This window comes from Myxocyprinus asiaticus, chromosome 46, assembly GCF_019703515.2.
Source record: "Myxocyprinus asiaticus isolate MX2 ecotype Aquarium Trade chromosome 46, UBuf_Myxa_2, whole genome shotgun sequence".
NCBI classification, from domain to species: Eukaryota; Metazoa; Chordata; class Actinopteri; order Cypriniformes; family Catostomidae; genus Myxocyprinus; species Myxocyprinus asiaticus.
This window is the reverse complement of record NC_059389.1, coordinates 5019792-5043195: the sequence shown is the minus strand read 5'-3', so window position 1 is coordinate 5043195 and position 23404 is coordinate 5019792. Positions and strand designations below refer to the sequence as shown.

Below are 23404 nucleotides of genomic sequence, written 5' to 3'. Positions count from 1 at the left end.
ATGCTTGTTGTCAATCTTACATAGAGCAACTTTAAAGCTTGCATTTAGATGCGTTTTCTCATCCTTCATCTCTACAAACATTACAGCCAAAATATGCGACTGGAAACAAGTCAATAAAACGACAACCCACGACTGTATTTATATGCGACTTTATGAAAAAAGTCCACTTATAGTAAACGGACTAGGCAATAAGTGTTTATTTATGGTGAGTTATTTATGTGATCTGAAATTATTTTTCAAAGTTCTCAGAATGTTGCACAACCAGCTGTCTCATTGTTCCTCATTGTCAACAGCACTAGCTCAAATTATATTCAACAACAATAGACCTTTCTCACAGCGGTGAATGGGAGTGAATGGGAGATCACAGCAAATATTATTTTCACTTACCCATTTGTTCCAAGACCAAAAGAAAAAATGCATCTTTTAAAACTAATTCCAGGGTAATATAACACAAAGCATAATGTTATACATTTACACTCGGCACTCAATGGGGATTTAACCCTATTGAATGGCTTTCTTGTTTTGCTCTGCACATTTAAACAGCAGTCACATAAATAAACACCATGCAAGCTAAGTGGTTAATAACCATTTAAATGATAGCAAACCCTCCTCTGCTAAACTTCAGTTTAAGTTTTTCCAATAATAACTAAATTACTGTAAGATAAGCTAGCGTTGGTAATGTAGACAACTATCAAATTAAAGGACTAGTTCACCAAAAAAATTAAAATTGTCAGAAGCTCTTTCACAACAATTTCCATAGTTATTTATATAACTATCTACACCGATCAGCCACAACATTAAACCCACCTGCCTAATATTGTGTAGGTCCCCCTCATGCCGCCAAAACAGCGCCAACCCACATCTCAGAATAGCATTCTAACAGTCTTGTGGCATGGCCCTTTGTGAAAAAAATTCATTTTCTTCCTTACCCTTCAAGATACGTCCCCTTCTTGCAGTGCCATTCAAGCGTGCAAAAAATGCAGTTTGGAAAAAGCCCAAAGCGTTGCCAAGATACAGCACCACTTCCTGTTTGGGCATCCTTGCCTTTAACTTTGATGTGTTACAGAAAAATAGATTGAAATATCACAAATAATTTCATTAATTTTTGACACGAATGGTCTAAAATAATTCTCTGGCCAAAATTAGAGGAGGATTGGATGAAGATTGTGGGACAAGTCCAAAAAAACAAATTTCAAAATGGTGGATGGATAACATGGCAGGTACCGATAACAAGATCGAAACTGTTGTTTATGCTTTTTGTGCAGCTAGCATGAAGATCTCAAGAGCAAACTTTGGTGAACATGGACAAAATCAGAAGCAGCAAAAAAATTGATCAAAATCCAAGATGGCAGCCTTAAACAAGAGACTTCTTGTGAAACCTCAGCATCAATGTAACAAAACAAAAAAATTCTTGAAACGGCAAGCAAGAAAACCCACCTGTAAACAGCAAGGTCTGTTAATAGACCAAAATAAACGTTCCTAAGGTAATTTTTCATTTGCTGTAACTTCCTGAAACATTATCCAGAAGTAAACTACCTTAATAAAATTTTTTTAATACAACTCATTTACGTTCTCTCCGAATGTAAGAAGGGAGGAAAAATATTATTATTATAACAACCTTTATTTAACCAGGATAACCTCTCTGAGATTAAAAATATCTTTTACATGAGTGTCCTGGCCAAGATGGGCAACATGTAAATCAAAAATACACAACCTAATTCAAAACAAAACTACAAACAGGGAACAGGCATTTAAATCACTAAAAACATTTACTAATCACTGATTCATCTTCCAGTTGCTGAATGATAGATTTAAAATGTTCCATAGACACCAAGTTTTGTCATTTCTGTTTCACTTGGAGAGAATTCCAGTCAGATGGTGCTGCATTGTTAAATGCCTTTTTACCTAGTTCAATTCGAACATGGGGAACAGAAAGAGTATAACAATTCTGTGAGCAAAGGGGGTATTTCCCAACGCTGTTCCGTTGAATCAAACTGCAGAGATACAAAGGCAAAAATCCCAAAAGAGCCTTGTAAATATAACTGGTAACCAACATATAACAGTGTGTTATAAGTGGCAACATTTCACCTGAAATGCTCCTTAGTACTTAATGCATTTTAAATGGTTTTTAAAATAATGGTGTCTCATTTTCTTTTGTGAATCACTTTGTGGTGGATATCTGTACTGATCATAAATGTCCGTGGAATGCCGTTCCTGGTGACCAATTCTGAGCCCTTTGCAGGTGACAACTAACAAATCTCCAAGTCCATCAACAAAGAATTCTGAAGATAAAAAATAGGAAGTTATTCTTTACTCTTGGTGATCACAAGCTGGTATAATCTTATTGTTAAAGACCCCATGAAATGGCTTAACAAGCACAGTTTTCTTTCTTGCATTGACGTATTTCTTATTGAAACAGGAAATTGGGGTGGGACATATGGTTAAATTAGCCAATAGCCTTTAGTTTACCTAACAGTCCTGAATGATGATTGCTGCTAGCTGTTGTTAACCGAAGCGGGTGGTTTTAGGGGGAGGCATGGTTTTCAATCTAAAGAACATTTGATTGGACAAAAAATTTGGATATGCCATTGAGTACAAGGAGTCAATATTTTTAGTACATTTTCCCAGATGAGAAAGATTGTAAATTTTACCTACTGTATAAATGACCTTTAAGCTAACAGACATGGTTTGAAAGCAACAAAAATTCCAAGTTCATTTCATGGGTTCTTTTTAAAAGAATATAGACTCAGTTTTCAGATCTGGACGGTTCATTAAACCAGAACACTTTGTGGTTCACCTACCAGTGTGAGCCACTCTTTTGAGGAATGGGTCAAAACCAACCCTCCGCACTGCATCCGTCCGACCCATGAAGTAGTTGACGACTCCGTCTGCAAAGTAGCACCCATCAAAGCCTGGCAGGGGTGCATGCGAACCCATGACTCGCGTGATACAACCACCTTCCTCACGGTTTCCTTCTTCATATTCAAGTTTGAATAAAAACTTATTTCCTTCTACATCGCCACCAACCTGAAGTAGTCATATTCAAACAAACTCAGATGGTCTACGATTTTTAAAATAAGATGGAATTTAAAAATGTAGAAAAAGTCTTGCTCACCACATCTAGTTCAGGAACAGCTTCCATAATCTTCACAAATTTCTCGATACGAGTCTCATTCAGGAACACAAAATCATCATCCACCCACAGGAAGTACTTAGTGGTGACCTGCGACACTGCCAGATTTCTGCCAGCAAACCAGCCCTGAAAAGCCAAACAACTTAAGGGGCGTTCATGGACAGAGGAGAAAGTGACTGTGAATGATTACACTGTCTTAGATGATTTGTCTCTGCCCAATTACAAGAAAAACAAGTGTGGAAAACCATGTCAGAAATTGACAGCATTCTGAGCGAGTTTTATTCATGCATAGGATCGGACATCCAGATAATTAAATATTACATTGAGCACTGCTGCAATACACTGTCCCTTTAAGAATGTGCATTTTAGCAGTAAGAAAATGTATTTGTAATTAGATCTTATTTTTACCGACAAGATAGTAACTCATCTGTAGGGATGGGCATTGTAAGGAATTTAATGATTCAGGTTCCAATTCCTCCTAACGATTTTCCAGGTCTTTAACCATTCAATTTACTTTTCAGGAAGAAATATTTGGAAATAAGAACTGAATTTTTTTTAGTGCATTTACTGCCCTTAGCAGTCTGTTCACAAAAGATGAGATCATTTCAGATTTCAGAAAAGATAAAACAAATAAATTTCATACATTTTTACACAGACTTCTTAAAGGGATATTTCACTCAAAAATGAACATTTACACACCCTCATGCCATCCCAGATCTTAATTCAAATTGCAAGCGTAAAAATAAACTGCATGCGTACAGAACGTTTTGTAAAGATGTAAGTCAAGTTGCAAGCGTAAGAAAAAAATATTAGCAATACTCTATTTTTTTTGCATGAGTGTAATTCATGTGTTGTGAATCTGTAATTTCGTATTAACACGAAGTAAATTTGGTGTGTATTCTTCCGACTACATTTTTTTTTTTTTTTTTTTTTGAGCTTCCACGAATTTCTCACTGAAAAGAGTTTTGCAAGCGTGAGGGGGAAGGCGAGTCTACCTGCTTCTAGTAACCAATCAAATGAGGTTTTCGTTGACCAGTTTACTCTGACCTGATTGGTTTAATAACGTGACAGACAGCTTCTTCACATGGCTCAGTGTCATTCCTCTGGTTCTCTCTCCTCTCTTAAATATTAAACTGAAATTTTAATACATACACATTCTTTTATTGCGAGTGAAAAGTTGAGCTGACCTCATTTATTGATATAAATCTCAATCTGGTGTTCAGATGTTTCTTGTTGCCATTCATAATTTTAACTATATTTTAATTACTTTCAATTATCATTGACATGGCAAATGGGTGGACTGATGTGTCACGACCACGGTCTGATAGCCCTCTCCTTCTTATTATCTGCTGATGTGTTGATTTCTGTTGTGTTGCAGCACATGGCTCTGTTTTTTGTCTGCCATGTGCTCATCTGACCCAGCACACTTGCTTCCTCTTGCCACGCCTCCTCGTTTAGTCCTTGTCATGCTGACTGTCTGCACCTTGTCATGTTGACTGTTTGCACCTATCCCTCATGTGTCTTCATCTATATATTGTGCCTTCTTCCTCGTGTTTGTCAAATCGTTTTTGTCTGTCAGTCCGTCTGTTCCCGTCTTATTCCTGTTCCCGGTCTGGCCTTGTTATATTTATTCTGGTTTGTCTAGATTTGTTTTCTCTCCCCTGTGAGCGTTTGGGTTTGCCTGTTTTGTTTTTCTTTTGTTTAATCAAATTTATTTTACTCATTCCTGCATTTGGGTCCTCCTTACTGCTTATGTACCCTGACAGATGGATTGAACTTGCTGGTATCATTGAACTCATTCTAAAAAACAATGATATAAGTAAACTATCCATCTGTTCACAGAGGGTTTTTTTAAATTTTTTATATGGCTTACTTTAATTGTTTTCTAGCATGAGTTCTGTGATACCAGTTAATTCCATCTATTCACCAAAATGCCTTTCCAATGATCATTAATAGTAAATATAATTAAATTGTGTACGTATTCATATTTCAATTTAACATTTAAGAGAGGAGAGAGACCCAGAGGAACGACGCTTAGCCATATGAAGGAGAAGCTGTCACATAATTAAACCAATCAGATCAGAGTAAACTGGTCAATGAACACCTCATTTGATTGGTTACTAGAAGCAGGTAAACCCACTTTCCCCCTTGTGCTTGCAAAACTCTTTGCAGTGAGAAATTCATGCCAAACGTGTGAGCGCAACAAAGGGAAGACAGAACCATGCATATCGGATTATTTCTGGAAAATATTTGTCATTTACATGTTTGCAGTAGTTTTACACATATACAGACTGATTCTTCACAGTCAATCTGTTTTGTTGTACATGACACCCTTTCTTTGCTTGCATATCGCTGATAGCAGGTTTGTAATATTTTTGGCCATGGTTAGGAGCAAAAACAGTGCCAAAAGTGTAAGTGTGGAAAAAAAGGATGTCAGAAGAATACACACCAAATTTACAGACTCACAACACATGAATTAAGCCCAAAGTACACTTTGCCTGTCCGTGTTCCGCACGGACTGTGCATGGACAAATGCTCATGCACAAGGTTGACTGTTGAGATAGAAGAGTCCACCAGGTGGCAATACGCACAGCTGGGCTGTACTGTCAATCAGTAGTCGAAGAACATATCCTTCTCCATTGTTTTGTTGAAGTTGTTCTTGCTTCCTCTAATGGCGGATCCTCAGTTTTTCTTTATCCTTCAGAGTGGATGTCCTGTAAATGACATGACCGGGTGCTGCCTTCTAACGTCTGGTAGCGTATAACAAAGCAATTGTACAGCGCATGTGTCGAAAGCGTGCATTCGCGCTCATCCGTGTGAGGTATACTTTTCAAAACTGTGCACACAACTGTGCGCGAGACGGAACGGAATGCGCAAAGTGAAGTATACCTGGGCCTTTACACTTATGCAAAGCATTAAAGTATTGCTAATACTTTTTTCTTACGCTTGCAACTTGATTTACACTTTTACAAAACATTCTGTGTGCATGCAATTTATTTTTACACTTGCAATTTGATTTACGCTTTCGCAAATCTTACTCTGTGTATGCAAATTTTTTCTATCACGCTTGTAACTTCATCTATGCCTTTACAAATCTTACTTTATGCATGCAAATCATTTAGACACTTTTACCTTCATATTCTTGGTTCACTTCAAGCTGAACATGATGGAAGTCAGATTCTCTAAAAAGATCTGGATCATTAGATTCATTCGTTCAGGAATTGGACTATACTGTGTGTTCTGCACTGTAGATTCAGTAGAGAGGCAGCACTGTCACTAAATAGCACAACAAAGTCCGTCAGATTGTTTTAGTATGGTGTTCTATACGTGTCAGTGGAAAACGCTCTAAGAACAATTAACGGAACCAAAAGTAATGAAAATCATAAGTTTCCAGATGATTATTATTAATTTTTGTTACTGTTTCCGAATAATAACTGGGTCCGTATTCACAAAGATTTTTATCTTACCACTAGGAGTTCTCCAAAGAGTTTCTAGCTAGGAGGTTTTGTTTAAAACCTATTCACAAAACTGCTAAGAGTTTTACTAGAGTCAGGTGGAGTTGAACTTGTTGCTATGGATGACGTCAAATTTTATTAATGTGCTTTTTTAATCCGCCCACAGTGAATTAGTAGACAGGGAACTGCTATGCTATGCTAGCTGGCTGGCTGAACATTTCATCCTGCGTTGACGTCAACAGCATCACAACACCGGGTAGCCCTGCGATTGCCTAGATTCCCAGTGAATGCCCCGTTTTCTCTGCCGCGAGTGCGCATCCACAGGAAAAAATACGCTATGAATTTTCGAATGATGTGCGGTCTGGAGATGGCATAGTTTGATAGATTATTCTGCTAAAGAATGACAGAAATTCCTAATGCATCCGTGCTACAGTTTTATTTTGATATGGGCAGTGAGCGCAGAGTTGTCAACCTGTATCTCCAGTATAATTGGGTTGTTTCAGTTTGTGGGAGAGGTAACTGCATTTAACTTAGTTTACAATAATGAAAACACCCTCGCAATTCAGGCGATACAATGTCCGTGTGCCATCCGCTCTAATGGCCCAGAGAGAGAGAAAGGGAGAGAGATGGGGCTCACCGACTCCCGACTATGCCACCATATACAAGGTTTTAGTGTTAAACTCAAAGGGACAAATACTTCAGTAATTATGAAACTGATGTGTCTGTTTGGGAGTCATTACCCAGCTACAGTGGTAAACATCTGCCACCAACACACCAAAAAAATACCACAGTTCAGTGTGAATTGGGAAGAGAGACCAGTGGAAGCAGGGATGTAATCGAACTCGGGGACAGGCCAAGCAATCAAACCAAGTTTAAAAATGCCATTTTTAACAGTACCAACTCAAATATGGTAAGCATTGATTGCAACAGTGTGTTATCACTTTCTGTTAATTACAGCACATTCAATATCTTGAACACTGAATAGGTGATGTTTTTACCTGTGCAGGGGGCATGATGTAGTGTTCTATATTGTCACCAACCACCTGCTCTGGGCTATGACTGTCATCCGCAATAATGATCTTTATGTTTGGGTAGAATTGACGAATGCTCCTGATGAGGACGTTTAGTTCTTTATATCTTAAAAATGCCTTTACTAATATAGTCACTTGTGAGTTTATATCTACACAAAGAGAGACAGAGAGAATTATGCACCCATAACAATGTGTGGTACTTTCTCTAACATTGACTGTATTCACAAGGTACAGATATTGTAGTTCAAATACTAAGGAATAGTTCACCCAAAAATGAAAAGAGATGCAAAAGTAAATGGTGACTGAGGCTAACAAGTCACAAGGGGGATTGGAAAAACATAGGGGTGGGTAAATTAACAGCATTTTAATTTTGAGGTGAACTAATCCTTTAAGTATACTGACTCGTGATAAGGCTATAACTCACCTTTTCCTGGGTCAAACAGTACAGGAACCGACAAACGTCTGATCTCAATTGGGAATGTGACCTTGTAGTTCTCAAAAGAGAAGTGGCCTAAGTAGAAGGCATTTGTAAATTTCCTTAACTATACATAGAAAAACATTTTCAGTACATTCAATGTTTTATTTTAAATGAACTTTAGCGATAAAGTGCAACTCTGAATTATTTAATTATTAACCTTAAACATATTATTGAATATTAACCTTAAACCAAAGCTGTACAGTGCCACAGTTTTGCTCACAATTGTGATTTAAATTAGGAGTACGCAACAACAAATTTTAACCCGTTCGCAGTCGCACATGTGCGAAAGTGTAATTTCCACCTACGTGGAGTGTTGCAACAAAGAACATGCAAGTCTGATGACTGCTTTGATATACTGAGCACTCAAACTTTAGCGGGTTGCCGTGGGTTGACAGGGTCACATTAATCTTTAGGCTTAAGCAGCTCAAGCAAGAACATAAACAGTGTCAATTTTGACATTTTGAATGCATTCTTCTAATAGGCTATTCAGATTAGTAAGCAATGTATTTGGGTTTTTGCAGTGGTCTATTCTTAAACCATTCAAATTGAAATGTTAATAAAATCAAAAATCAAAAACCTAATTATTTTTATTACATAACAGGAAATAAGGAAATATTGGTGGGGACAAATGGGCAAATGCCCATTCAAGGAAATAACAAGGTTGTTGCAGCACCATGATTTATCTTGTGATGTATATTTATTGTAATAAAAATATATAATTATTCAATCATTATACACTCTGCTGTGTGCTCACCGTTTTATTTTTTTAAACACCTAAAAAAGCATACAGCCCTGCCTTAAACACAAACAATCAGATAAAATATGAGGTGGCGACTCTTTCAAGAATGAATGAGAAAAATTGCTACGGTCAACGTACACTCAAAAAAAAAAAAAAAAAAAGGGTTTTTGCAGGTTGTTCAGTTAACTTAAAATGAACTAATGTAACAATTCTAAAACATTGTCACAACTTGATTTCATTTTTTACTTAATCCATTTGAGTTGGGACTACACAAATACTTTTTGTGGCATTGATGAAATTGGGCAGGGGATTTCCATTTTCCAGCATGCTCTGCCAGGGACTGGATGGGGTGAACAAATGTTGAAATTAAGTGTTATTTTATGTATCTGAGCGAAATGAAAATGGGAGAAGATTTGTTCATGTTTAATGTTCTGTTATATTGGTATATAAAAAGACTGTCTGTTAGGCTGGAGTTTTGGAGGTTACCATTGTGGTGAAGAATGACGCTTGAGCTTTGGTTAAGGATGGACTTTCCATTTCAAGTGATGTTTGATTTGCAAGCTGCTTAGCTCCATAAGCAGTTGCTATCAAACTGACAATGCAACAATTTCACTGTCCTTACACTTGCTCACCTGGCATATACTAATGATTAATAAAATAAAGTTGGACCAACATAAGAAAAATAAACATTATTAAATTGAGTTTGACTAACCTACTCAAGCAGAGCTAAAACTACTAAAGTACATTGATTTGACCTAATTTACTGTAAGGTATGTTGGCTCAATCTGAATGGCAGAAATTAAATTGCTTGTTGTAATGATGGGGGCATGGTCAAGCACCGGCCTGTGAATGGAGAGCGAGATCGGGAGGTGAGAACGGTGAGGATCACCACCTGTTATTGATTGTCTCTAAAAGCTGTTTGTCATTGCAGTGAGAGTGAAGATGGTTTTTAAGAGCGAGCCAGATGCCAGTGAGGAGAGAGCTGCCCACGCGCACACACCCAGAGAGTGTGTTTCTGACAGTCCGCTGAAAGTGAGAGTAAAAAAAATACAAAATAATAATTCTTGAGTTGAAATTTGCCGTCTCCCACTTCCTCCTTTTACCGCTTTGTGAACTTGTTACACTGGTGACGAAACCTGGGATTAAGGAGGAAGAACGTCACCATGGAGGCCTCACCACTGGAGGAAGTCTTCAAGACCCTCGCCAGCATCCAACAGGCACAGCATCAGGCCCTCCTCGAGCTGCGATCAAGTGCAGGAGCTTGCTACCCCAGGAGGGGGCTACTGCTGCGGCCCCAGACCCCGCGACCGCCCCATGTTCCGCTTGTCAAGACGGGGCCCCAAGACGATCCAGAGGCCTTCTTGGAGCTCTTCGAGTGGCGGGGGCATGCGGTTGGCCAAGCACCCAGTGGGCGGTCCACTTAATACCACTGCTGTCCATGGAGGCCCAACTCGCAGTGAAGCAGTTACCAGCAGAAAACATCATGGTGTATGCAGATCTTAAAAAAAAAAAAAGTCATCCTGCAATGGGTCAGCCGGACCCTAGAGCAACAGCACCAGTGCTTCCGATTGCTGACCCTTGGTGAGCACGGCTGCCCATTTGCCTTCGCCCAGCAGCTCCGGGATGCCTGCCAGAGGTGGTTGCTGGCTGAGCAACACGATGTTGGGACAGATCGATCTGATGGTACTGGAGCAGTTTATTGCTCGGCTTCTGAGAGGAACGTTAGAGTGGGTCCAGTGCTATCACCCTGTGTCGCTCCAAATGGCCATCCAGCTTGCAGAGGACCATATGGCGGCATATTCGGGAGTCAGTGAGCCCCATCTCTCTCCCTTTCTCTCTCTCTGGGCCATTAGAGCGCATGGTACACGGACATTTGCTTTGTGCTGGTTCTGGTGGACATGATACCCTGAAGCAGTACCTCTTTGCAATATTTCCTGGTCATACAAACCTCAGAACACCATATCGAAACAACCCCAGGGGTAGTGGTACGAAGTCGTCCCTACCGATTACATCCGTGTGGATTATAGGAAAGTAAACGCAGTTCTAATTTTGATGCATATCCAATGCCTCGTACTGACAAACTGCTCGATCGATTGGGTGCGGCTCGCTTGTACTCGACACTGGATTTGACAAAGGGATATGTCAGATCCCCTTAACGCCAATGACCTGCGAGAAAACTGCTTTTTCCACACCATTTGGCTTACACCAATTTGTGACACTTCCGTTCGGTTTGTTCGGGGCCCAGGCTGTTTCAGCGCCTTATGGACAGAGTCCTCAGACCGCACTCTGCTTATGCCGCTGCCTATCTGGATGACATCATTATATACAGTAATGATTGGCAACGGCATATGCAGCATCTGCAGGCTGTTCTGAGGTCGCTGCGATGTGCGGGACTCACGGCAAACCCTAAGAAGTGTGCAATTGGATGGGTGGAATTTCGGTATCTGTGATTCCACTTGGGCCATGGAGAGGTGCATCCCCAAATTGAGAAGACCTCAGTGATTGCAGCCTGCCCGAGACCTAAGACCAAAACGAGGTTACAGTTCTTAGGGCTGGCTGGCTACAATGGAAGGTTTGTGCCTAATTATTCATACATACCGGACCAGTGGACAGAGCCATCCAACAGGCTTTTATGCAGGTGAAAGCTACGCTTTATGGTGGGCCGTTGCTTCATTCTCCTGATTTCGCTCTCCCTTTTGTTTTACAGATCGATGTGTCAGATGGAGGGTTGGGAGCAGTGTTGTCCCAGCTGTTGTGGAATTCCTCTCCAGAAATGGCGGGGCGGGGGGGGAGACTGGGCAGGCCAGATGGCTCCCTGGCCTAAGCTGGGAGATGGGGGTATGTGGTGATGGGGGCGTGGTCAAGCACCAGCTTGTGAATTGAGAGTGAGATTGGGAGAACGGTGAGGATCACCACCTGTCATTGATTGTCTCTAACAGCTGTTTGTCATTGCAGTGAAAGTGGAGCCAGTAAGGAAAGAGAGCTGCCCACGCACACCCAGTGAGCGTGTTTCTTATAGTCCGCTGAAAGAGAGTTTGAGTTAAAAAAATAAAATAAAAATACAATTACCTTTGAGGCTTCCTCCTTTTTACCTCTTTGTGAACTTGCTACACTTGTAAATTTTCAAATTAAATTAAGGGTAATGACATAATTTTTTTAGTACAACAGCTATAGGAAAGCCATGTTTCAATTAAAAGAGCCAAATAGCCTTATTGACCAAGGCACTGCATGGTAACATATTGCTGTAGAATGTGCATGCACATTGCTTGGAAAAAAAAAAAGTTAACAAAAAGTACAGAGGTCCCCAAAGCACTGCTTGGCACAAAGGGCCCCGGAAGCCTTTGTGGTCAGCTACTGGTCTATGTGCAGAGTGTGTTCAGCCTTTTTTCCCATCCTAAACTACCCCTTACAGTAAAAAGAACCCATGATATTCTTTTAAAATCACGGGTTGCTTACCGAGGTCTTCGGTCTTAATGTGGTAGACAGCGCTGGTGTAGGTCACTCTGCTCAGAAGGTCATTGAGCTGATGGAGGCTGCTGGATGAGATGGTCAGAGTTTGCTCATTCTGGCCTTCCACATGTTCTCCCTCCTGAACATCCATTACTGACAGCACCCCTTTATGAACTCTCAAAGACACCTGGAGAGGTTTCATATCCCTTGAGCTCATTTTATAAACGTTTCTTTCATGACCCACTGCCTCGGAAACACACTTGCACCAAAATATCAAGACAAACTTTAATGAAATCACATGAACAATTTTTGATCAAGAGAGCATGAAGCAAATTTGTGCAATTGCAGCTTTATTTAAATGGACCTTATTCAGAGTAGCACCATCTTTTCCCATCCTTCAATGGAATGATATGGGTTGTACTATTGTTTAAAATGTTTTGGATCATTCTGCTGTACTAAAGATCCCGTTTACACCTGGTATTAAGATGCGTCTAGGGGGATCCAATCACATGTGGTCAGGTGAGAAATCTCTTTACACCTGGTTGCTTAAATGCGTCTCCTGCGACCACTTGTGTTCGGATTTGGAGGGGAGGGTCTCTGTTTTACGACGACATCTCACTATTTCAGTGTGTTACTGCATGATGTTAAAGCGCAACAAAGTCAGAAAAGACTTTAAAAAAAAAAAAAAAAAAAAAAACTGCGCCGTTTCTGCCAGATGCGGCTGAAATTTAATTTAAGCACAAACGCAACATGTCAAGCAGAATTGTCTGTTATTTTAGATGATCACCTGTATTAAAGAGGCCCTATTATGATTTGGGGGATTTTACCTTTCCTTTAGTGTGTAATATAGCTGTTTGTGCATGTAAAATGTCTGCAAAGTTACAAAGCACAAAGTCCACGCCAAAGGGAGTTACTCTTTCCCACAGAAAATACTGCTCCTGAACTGCCTGAAATGCCTCGTTTGCAGTCCAGCCATTACTTCCGTGACATAGCCAAGTCACTATGTAACACATTTGCATAATGCCTGCCTCAGGAATGCGCTGCTCAGGAAGCCTCGGGAGCTGAAACTCTGTTATGGTAAGGAGCGTTGCATTTCCGACACACTCTTAGCGGTTGACCAATCACAACATGCTGGGCCAGCTGACCAGAGCAGAGCAGACTGGGCTTTTCGTAAAGGGGGGCTTTAAAGAGACAGGAGCTACAACAGAGCATTTGAGACAGAGGGCTGCAGCAAATGTACAGTATGAGAAAAAGAATATTCAAAAAACACATTAAAGCATGTAAACATATTCTAGTAGACCCCCAAAATAAAATTATGAACCTGTAATTGAGCATAATATAAGCTCTTTAATGGAGCTTCATGTCAAGATTCTGCCTTCTGTCTGGTTTCTTTTTTACCCTTTATTGGCAGGATCCTGATACACAGTTCTGTTTCTTTTATTTTGTCTCCATGGGTTTCTCTACCCCACCAGTTTCTATTCTGTCTCTGGTCCCGCCCCCTCTCCTCTATGATCTGTTCATTTCCCTCACCTATCCTCCTTGTTTGCTTCCCTTTTATATTATTTTTGTTTCTTCTGTGCTGATTCATTTTCTCTTCTGCCTATTGTGTTTGGTCCAGTTCTGTCGGGTTTTCCTTGCTGCCCCTCCTTACCCATGTTGGATTATTTTGGCCAGGTCTGTTCTCAGTTTTTATTGGGCATCTTGTCTTGTTTTGCCCTGGCCTTTTCAGTTATTGTTTCCCTCACATGGGTCATTTTGTTTCCAACCCTGTTGGCTATAGTCTGGACTACTGTTGTATTTTCTGTTCCCAGTTTTGTGTTGTATTTTGTTTATTTTCCCATTTAATAAATAATCATTGTTGTACGGCTGTCTGCGACTGGGTTCAATCCTTAACCCCCGACTCTTCAGGTCTTCATGCTTCTCATCTGTCTTTATATCAGACACACTAAAGAAGATTCGTGAAGATGCTGATTGTGTTTGTATCTGCTTTTTTAAATTTTATGATTGGACAGTTATTTCCTTTTAAAAGCACTCATAACTGGCAAAGTTAAAACTCTTGTTTTAGCGCAGCGGTTGATTGACAGGTGAGGGGCAGTGCTTCACTGCTGCCAGGACGCATACAAGACGGATTAGCGATAACACCTCAAATGTGATGTGGTCATGTGTTTTTGACCACATTCATATGTGGTTTTTGTGATCCAATCACAAAACTATTTAGACCCCATTTAGACCAGGTGGAAATGGGGTCAAAGAGACTGTCTATCCCTCAAAGCCTCGTTTTCATGCCCGTTGAACATCAAATATGGGGCTACTGTGAATAATGCCTATCATTATAAGTGTTGTTAAAGTCAACGTGAAATAAAAATAACCCTATTTACTTTCTAAATTCTTGGGTTTTGGTGATATTGTGCATGATTCATCAGCGCAGGCTATTCCAAAAAAAATAATTGTCTTTGTAATCTTTTATGAAATTTTATGTCATAAATGACGTTCCTTTTCCACTGACATCATCTAACCGAAAGCCATAATTTTTTTGCATACTTTCAGCAAAAAACATTTCAAATTCTGCTTTTATCGTTTTAGCATTCAGATCTGGCTCTATAGAGCATTAATGCCCACCCATGTTTTCAACTGTCTTGGTTGCAGAGGTATTTTTCATATTAATTTTTTCCATTGGGATTTCACAAAATCCTTCAATCAATTTTAAACCAAGAACCAAACCAACCAGCTCTGAGGTGAATCACAACATTACGAACAGGGCCGTAACCAGGGTTTGAAAATGGGATGCCAAGAATTGTACCAAAATTACAATTATGTTTTTATGCAATGACATTGTAAAATATTAGCTACTAAAATGAATGAAATAGCATAGCCTTCATCATCACCAGTGTTCGCATTTCATATTGTAGTCTTTAGGCCTACTACAGATGGTGTACTAGTGTAGTGTGCTACTGTTTTAGATGTTTCAGATAATGTCATGATGATCATCAGAGATGGATTAAGACTCTGTATAGACTATATGTAGACTTTTATTAAGAAGTTATTATTTTTTTTCCCTTCAATGTGCATTTTCCATGTTTTCTAAAGTCATACAATAGCTGTATATATGGAACAAACCAAAATTGCAAAGCTATTTCCTTTGAGACACAATTTCTTCCCCCAGGGGGCGCTTTATGGCTCAGAAAACCGAATCCTCCATTGATCTGCATTCAAATTTCAGGATATTTTTATGTCTAATTTAAGAAATGTTTACACTGGATAGTAATTTTTAATAAAAACCAATAATTGCAAATGATTTGTACCGACGGATGGAAACCCTTTGCAGCAGTATCTGCAAAATCATTTCTCATCAACGACTGTGATTGGGCCATCCTGACCAGCACTGAGAAAAGTTACAGGTGCCACGTGACACCACAGTGATTGTGCTGCTTCAGACCGATGTCTTCAACAGAAGCATTTACCATCAATTAACAACCTCAGAGGTCACTTTAAGTCTGTCTTTAACGGTTTAGAAGTTATTTATAAAAATAAATTCCCCTATGGAAAAAATGAAAGGAACTTTTACTTACGGAACCAGACTGTTGCACTATTCTGGTTTGGAATGCTCATATTTCGTGATCCAATTAATTCCTGATGGATCAAGTGCTGTCCATAATTTCACATTGACTTTAACAAACAAATAGACAGAGAAATACAACACAGAGAAAGCCCACAAAGGCAGCTTGAAGCAAACAAATGATTGAGATGTAAACTACAATCAAACCTCCACCTTTAGCGTGAAAACCGTATTCAGCAGAACAAACCTTATAAAGTTTTCTGTTTTGTGTTTGGAGAGCTAGACCTATAATAATAATAAATCCCTTTAATTCATAAAGAGAAATACACATTATGGAAACATCACATGAAAAATCACACTCAAGTTTAACAAAACAAGTGAGACCTAATAAATCTAATTTATTAATTTGTATAACTACGTAACTTTAGAGAGATGTGGTTCTGTGGAAATCTCAGATCAGAAATCAAAGCAAACTCACCAGGAATGAGTGTTTTCTTCAAGGGAGTCACTCGGAATCCTTTAATTGGATACTGGAGTGGGGTGTTGGCGGGGGCCAGAAGTAGAACGTCATTCTGCTTCCCCATCCTGACAGAGATCACAGAGACAATCAACCTACAAATGGCCTACTTATAGTTGACTCTGTATATTAATCTGGGATAAGAGATTTTTTTTTTTTTTTTTTAACATCAAATAAACATCAGCTTTAAAGTTATGCCACAATATCAGAAGATAATGAAGAATCTCGCAGAACCTGATCTGGTGTTGTCTGTACTCCTCTGCTCGGCGTTTCTGGAGGTCTTTGAGCTCATCTTTTGACACATACTTGTTTGCTGGCTCAGTGTTTTGGCAGTTACAGAGGGGTGAATTGTCATAAGGAGAAGGTTTTGAACTGAAACAATGAGATACTAAACACTGTCAAATAACAGATAAATAGATAAAAGCACTCAACGCTGTTCAGAAGTTATAGACAAAAGCGAAACTTTGATCTGTGGATCAGTGCTGCAGCTACTGTAGAAAGTCTTTGAAAAGCTTGACTGAGGAAGCAAAACATTTACATAGACTTTATTCCTCGCAAACAAATGATAGTAAAATGAGACAAAACTGCTTTAAATATCCTTTCCAGTAACATCAAACACAGTGCAAGTTTTATATTCCTCGAATTCCAAAAGAACTCACTCTTACGAATTTGGTTTGAATATACATTCTAAATTCTAATTATATTATTCTAATTTACATTCTATTTCTCAATTATAGGGCCTGTACATGCAGTAGCTATTTCTATTGTTCTTGTAATGTCAGCAAGAGTGCGAATGTAGCTATCCTATGAAAACACCTTAATATCTGAAGTTATTGATGTATTAATGACACTTTGACATTATTTCATGTATAATAAAAACACAGAATAGTATCCCTAATGTAATCAGTATGGTCTAATTCATTTTTTTATCATTGCATTTCATTGTTACTAGTGTAGAATGAAAATTCATAAAAGAACGACTGATGCAAAAGTTGTTTAAAAGACGGTAAGGAAGGAAAGGTCACTGAAGACTAAGACAGTCAGTAAGACAAGTTAATTTCATACCTCAGTATCGGCGATGGCGTTTTCCCAAAATCACCGTCATTATATATAAATACAGCAATTGTTATAAATACAAGTAGCAGAAGAATTCCGAACATAAGAATGGTGCGAAAAGTTCGATGACATCGAGACATGATGAAAAATTATCTATATGGACAAATAAAAATGGGTTTGATCAATAATAGCAGCAACTGTTTTGAAATAATATGCTAGTAGTAACCTATATACATTTTACATTTCCATGTATTTTTTTAATTTTTATTTATTTATTTAATTTTTTTGCCAAGTCAATTCGCCGAAATCCAGAACTGACTTATCCCTATTAACATTTTCAGATCCAGTGAGAAGTCATAGGATATTTTATGTGAAACGGGTAGTAGGCTATGTTACCTGTTGACGAGTGGCAGGTGAAACTGAGCTCCAACGGGGAGTGTCTCAAACTCTTGTGGGGTTATGAAGCTAGGCTACATCATCCTTCACATCTTATGTCTCACTATCCCCATATATTTCATTTCAATTCATACAATTACCCTATGTCGTGAATCAGTATATCGTGAACACGAATTCGGACACTGTTAAGAGTGTTCATCCACTGAACACTGAACACTTATGACTCAATCACTTGTCACACGATAACGAGCTGGCATTCAAGCGCATCTGTTATAAATCAACAGCATCGCTGTATAAATGACACTATTGTACATTTTCGTTGAAGATGTTCAAACGTACATTGTTATAACAGATAAATGGCATAAAGAAATAAAAAAGATATAGGTCATGAGGAATCAAATGCTCCTTAACATTTTGACAATTAAGATATCACTGTACTATAAAAACATACTGTAAGTTTCAGAACTCAAAATTCTTCTCACTGCAAAAAGAGCATTTGTTGAAAACAAACAAACACATTCTCTAGTTCCTCCACATTGTGATCAGATGGAAATAGATAGATAGATAGAAAGATATGTTCTGGTTCAGAGATATGTGATTTGTTACTTGGTTGCTAGGGTAACCCCATCTGGTTGCTAGGCAGTTACCAGAGCGATACTTAATGAGGCTCCTTGCTATCCTGAGTGAAATAAGTCAACCCAGAAGTCTCTACGATTTTCTGGTGCAGAGATATGTGATTTGTTACTTGGTTGCTAGGGTAACCCCATCTGGTTGCTAGGCAGTTACCAAGGTGATACTTAACAAGGCTCCTTGCTATCTTGACTGAAATAAGTCAACCCGGAAGTCTCTATGATGTTCTGGTGCAGAGATATGTGATTTGTTACTTGGTTGCTAGGGTAACCCCATGTCATTGCTAGGCAGTTACCAGAATGATACTTAATGAGGCTCCTTACTATTCTGAGTGAAATAAGTCAACCCGGAAGTCTCTACAATTTTCTGGTGCAGAAATATGTGATTTGTTACTTGGTTGCTAGGGTAGGCAGTTACCAAGGTGATACTCAAAAGGCTCCTTGCTACCCTGAGTCAAATGAAAGAAACCCGAAGTCTCTATGATGTTCTGGTGCAGAGATCTGTGATTTGTTGCTTGGTTGCTAGGGTAACCCCATCTGGTTGCTAGGCAGTTACCAAGGTGCTACTCAAAAGGCTTCTTGCTACCCTGAGTCCAATGAACGAAACCGGAATTGTCTACAATGTTCTGGTGTAGTGATATGTTATTTGTTATTTGGTTGCTAGGGTAACCCCCATCTGGTTGCTAGGAAGTTACCAAGGTGATACTCAAAAGGCACCTTGCTACCCTGAGTCAAATGAAAGAAACCCAAAGTCTCTACAATGTTCTGGTGCAGAAATATGTGATTTGTTACTTGGTTGCTAGGGTAACCCCATCTGGTTGCTAGGCAGTTACCAAGGTGATACTTAACAAAGCTTCTTGCTATCCTGAGTGAAATACAGGTGCATCTCAATAAATTAGAATGTCGTGGAAAAGTTCATTTATTTCAGTAATTCAGCTCAAATTGTGAAACTCGTGTACTAAATAAATTCAATGCACACAGACTGAAGTAGTTTAAGTCTTTGGTTCTTTAATTGTGATGATTTTGGCTCACATTTAACAAAAACCCACCAATTCACTATCTCAAAAATTTAGAATATGGTGACATGCCAATCAGCTAATCAACTCAAAACACCTGCAAAGGTTTCCTGAGCCTTCAAAATGGTCTCTCAGTTTGGTTCATTAGGCTACACAATCATGGGGAAGACTGCTGATCTGACAGTTGTCCAGAAGACAATCATTGACACCCTTCACAAGGAGGGTAAGCCACAAACATTCATTGCCAAAGAAGCTGGCTGTTCACAGAGTGCTGTATCCAAGCATGTTAACAGAAAGTTGAGTGGAAGGAAAAAGTGTGGAAGAAAAAGATGCACAACCAACTGAGAGAACCACAGCCTTATGATTGTCAAGCAAAATCGATTCAAGAATTTGGGTGAACTTCACAAGGAATGGACTGAGACTGGGGTCAAGGCATCAAGAGCCACCACACACAGACATGTCAAGGAATTTGGCTACAGTTGTCTTATTCCTCTTGTTAAGCCACTCCTGAACCACAGACAACGTCAGAGGCGTCTTACCTGGGCTAAGGAGAAGAAGAACTGGACTGTTGCCCAGTGGTCCAAAGTCCTCTTTTCAGATGAGAGCAAGTTTTGTATTTCATTTGGAAACCAAGGTCCTAGAGTCTGGAAGAAAGGTGGAGAAGCTCATAGCCCAAGTTGCTTGAAGTCCAGTGTTAAGTTTCCACAGTCTGTGATGATTTGGGGTGCAATGTCATCTGCTGGTGTTGGTCCATTGTGTTTTTTGAAAACCAAAGTCACTGCACCCTTTTACCAAGAAATTTTGGAGCACTTCATGCTTCCTTCTGCTGACCAGCTTTTGAAAGATGCTGATTTCATTTTCCAGCAGGATTTGGCACCTGCCCACACTGCCAAAAGCACCAAAAGTTGGTTAAATGACCATGGTGTTGGTGTGCTTGACTGGCCAGCAAACTCACCAGACCTGAACCCCATAGAGAATCTATGGGGTATTGTCAAGAGGAAAATGAGAAACAAGAGACCAAAAAATGCAGATGAGCTGAAGGCCACTGTCAAAGAAACCTGGGCTTCCATACCACCTCAGCAGTGCCACGAACTGATCACCTCCATGCCACGCCGAATTGAGGCAGTAATTAAAGCAAAATGAGCCCCTACCAAGTATTGAGTACATATACAGTAAATGAACATACTTTCCAGAAGGCCAACAATTCACTAAAAATGTTTTTTTTATTGGTCTTATGATGTATTCTAATTTTGAGATAGTGAATTGGTGGGTTTTTGTTAAATGTGAGCCAAAATCATCACAATTAAAAGAACCAAAGACTTAAACTACTTCAGTCTGTGTGCACTGAATTTATTTAATACACGAGTTTCACAATTTGAGTTGAATTACTGAAATAAATGAACTTTTCCACGACATTATAATTTATTGAGATGCACCTGTAAGTCAACCTGGAAGCCTCTACGATGTTCTGGTGCAGAGATATGTGATTTGTTACTTGGTTGCTAGGGTAACCCCATGTAGTTACTAGGCAGTTACCAGAGTGATACTTATGAGGCTCCTTGCTATCTTGAGTGAAATACGTCAACTCGGAAGTCTCTACGATTTTCTGGTGCAGATATATGTGTTTTTTTACTTAGTTGCTAAGGTAAGCCCATGTGGTTGCTAGGCATTTACCAAGGTGATACTTAACATGGCTCCTTGCTATCCTGAGTGAAATAAGTCAACCCGGAAGTTTCTACGACGTTCTGATCCTGAGATACCCATCTTAGTGATTTTGAATGGAAGTCAATGGTGTTTGGTTGCTAGGGTGCTCTAAATGGTTGCTAGGGCGTGGCTAAGTAGTTTCCATGATGATACTTGAAGACTGATTGCTCACCCAATTCAAACAAGCCAACTCTCATGTCTATAGGACATTCTGATCAGGAGATATCCATCTAAGCCATTTTGAGTGGCAGTCAATTGGTTTTGGTTGCTAGGGTGCACTAAATGGTTGCTAGGTTGTATGCAGATGCTAGGGTGTTAAAGTGATAGAATGAAAGAAAGAATAAAAAGAGTGATGTAAAGATATAAAAAGAAAGTGATGGAGTGATAGATAGAAAGTATGAGTGGTGGAGTTATAGGATGTAGCTTGAATCCTCTAAAGGAGTTATTACAGGAAAAAGTTTTCATACCTTGAATGGAAGTCAAAGAGACATGAGGCCTATTTGGAAGTCCGATAGTGGAATACCGTGATTCCGATCAGTTAGAAAAGATATAGCACACTATTCAGGATTAGTCTGAAGGTCTGTGCCGAGTTTGGTGCATGTAGCTTAAAAGCTCTAGGAGGAGTTAGAGTCAGAAATTTTAGTCTCAGAATAATAATAATAATAATAATAATAAGTTTAAATAGAATATCAGTATGTTGGCTTTCTCAAGTCAACCTAATTATTTTTAATTTAGGTAGGCTTACTTAATGGCATTTCAGTACAAAACATTTTAATTCATGAAGAAATCTTATAGTTTCCCAAGTATATTCTAAATATACAATTACAATTATATTGTAAACCGTAGGGATGATGTTTTCAATATATTATAAATGTATGTAAAAAAAAAAAAAAACAGGGGCCATATGCATAAAACTTCTCAGAAATGTTCCTAAGAATAGTTTTAAGCTTTGACTTAAGTGTCAAAAAATTCTTAGCAAAGAGTAGGACGTGTGTAAGAGTGGGAGCTTTTTATAAAGATGCTATAAGCAACTTTCAGCAAAGTCTAAGACTGATTCTTTAATGCTGACTGAGGTGACACTTAAGTGTTGTAAAATAAGGACTACAGTGATGTTGACCCAAAATGGCCACCCTCAACCACTGAATCAGCCAATTGTGAGTCTGCAAGGGTAATATGTCCCAGCTTTGGTTAATCAAATGAGAAAGCCAAATTGAATTTCCTGTATTTACATTACATTTATGCATTTGGCAAAATAAAAGCAACTTACAGTGCACTTATTACAGGGACAATCCCCCTGGAGCAGCCTGGAGTTAAGTGCCTTGCTCAAGGACACAATGATGATGGCTTTCTGTTTACCAGTTATGTGCTTTAGTCCACTACACCACCACCACTCCATATTCTGAAACATTATTTCACATTTTGCCGAATGTTGTCCTCAAACAATGTGTAAATTGAAGGCTACCAAAAATCCAAATGCCAAATCTTGCAATATAAATATAAATAAAAGAAATATAAATATGAATTTCACAAAATGAAATGATAATAAACCAAACTGTTATAATCCCATTACAGTTACATTTCAGTGAAACACGGTTCTATTTAATGATGAATTTGACATTCAACATATCAACAATATTTTATTGTGTCACTCCGTTTGTTTACTTCACTCAATTCATATTTGTGGTTTTTTTTATTTTTTATTATTTGTTTAATTTCTTTTATTTAACTTTAGATTTTTGGCCTATTTAAAGTAATAATGACTTGCTGTTTTGGAAAGTTGTTTTGCAAACTGGGATTGTAAACTTACATGACACTGAGTTTATAATATTGACGAATAAGAATAAATCAGTAAAATGTAAGTTATGAGCTGGGGTTAAACATCTCTCAAGTACATTGAACAGCAGAAGGAATCTGTTAAAGCACCTGACAACCCACACAAAACTATGAGCTTCTCAAATGTTTTATATCGTGCTTGAGTTGGGCTCTTTTCAGATGCAGCTCTGTACAAATTTTCAAATGTCTTTTTTTCCATCGAAACACGTTTTCACTAATGTAAAGTGGCATCACAGATGGAGGTTTGTCATGCAAGTGCAAAGATTTTCAGCTAATCATAACTGAATTCATTGTAGATTACTTTCATCATTGATTTTTTTATCATTTTAGTGATATTTACACTGGTGATAAAAGTTTGGAATAATGTACAGATTTTGCTGTTTCGGAGGGAAATCGGTACTTTAATTCAGC

At 38.8% G+C, this 23404-nt stretch overlaps 1 protein-coding gene across 2 annotated transcripts; it reads right to left on the bottom strand.

Moving 5' to 3' along the window:
• Window positions 1–1691: 1691 nt before the first annotated feature.
• LOC127436254 (beta-1,4 N-acetylgalactosaminyltransferase 2-like) lies at window positions 1692–17547 on the bottom strand. 2 transcript variants are annotated; one of them, XM_051690294.1, is made up of 10 exons: window positions 17425–17547; window positions 16594–16731; window positions 16321–16427; window positions 16090–16127; window positions 12293–12545; window positions 8044–8130; window positions 7587–7768; window positions 3116–3259; window positions 2802–3027; window positions 1692–2282 (listed from the first exon to the last, which is right to left on the bottom strand). In XM_051690294.1, exons 1-10 carry the CDS (start codon window positions 17517–17519, stop codon window positions 2101–2103), a joined length of 1452 nt encoding a protein of 483 aa, XP_051546254.1. In that variant the 5' UTR covers window positions 17520–17547; the 3' UTR covers window positions 1692–2100. The 2 variants fall into 2 exon arrangements, with proteins under 2 accessions (XP_051546254.1, XP_051546255.1); XM_051690295.1 differs by having other exon boundaries at window positions 12293–12473.
• Window positions 17548–23404: the final 5857 nt, after the last annotated feature.

Coding starts and splice junctions, on each gene's coding strand:
- LOC127436254 (XM_051690294.1), bottom strand. CDS start 17,519: ATGTTCGGAATTCTTCTGCTACTTGTATTTATAACAATTGCTGTATTT. Junction 16,428..16,593: donor TACAGACAACACCAGATCAG/GTTCTGCGAGAT, acceptor GATCTCTGTCAG/GATGGGGAAGCAGAATGACG. Junction 8,131..12,292: donor CATTAAGACCGAAGACCTCG/GTAAGCAACCCG, acceptor CCTTCTACTTAG/GCCACTTCTCTTTTGAGAAC.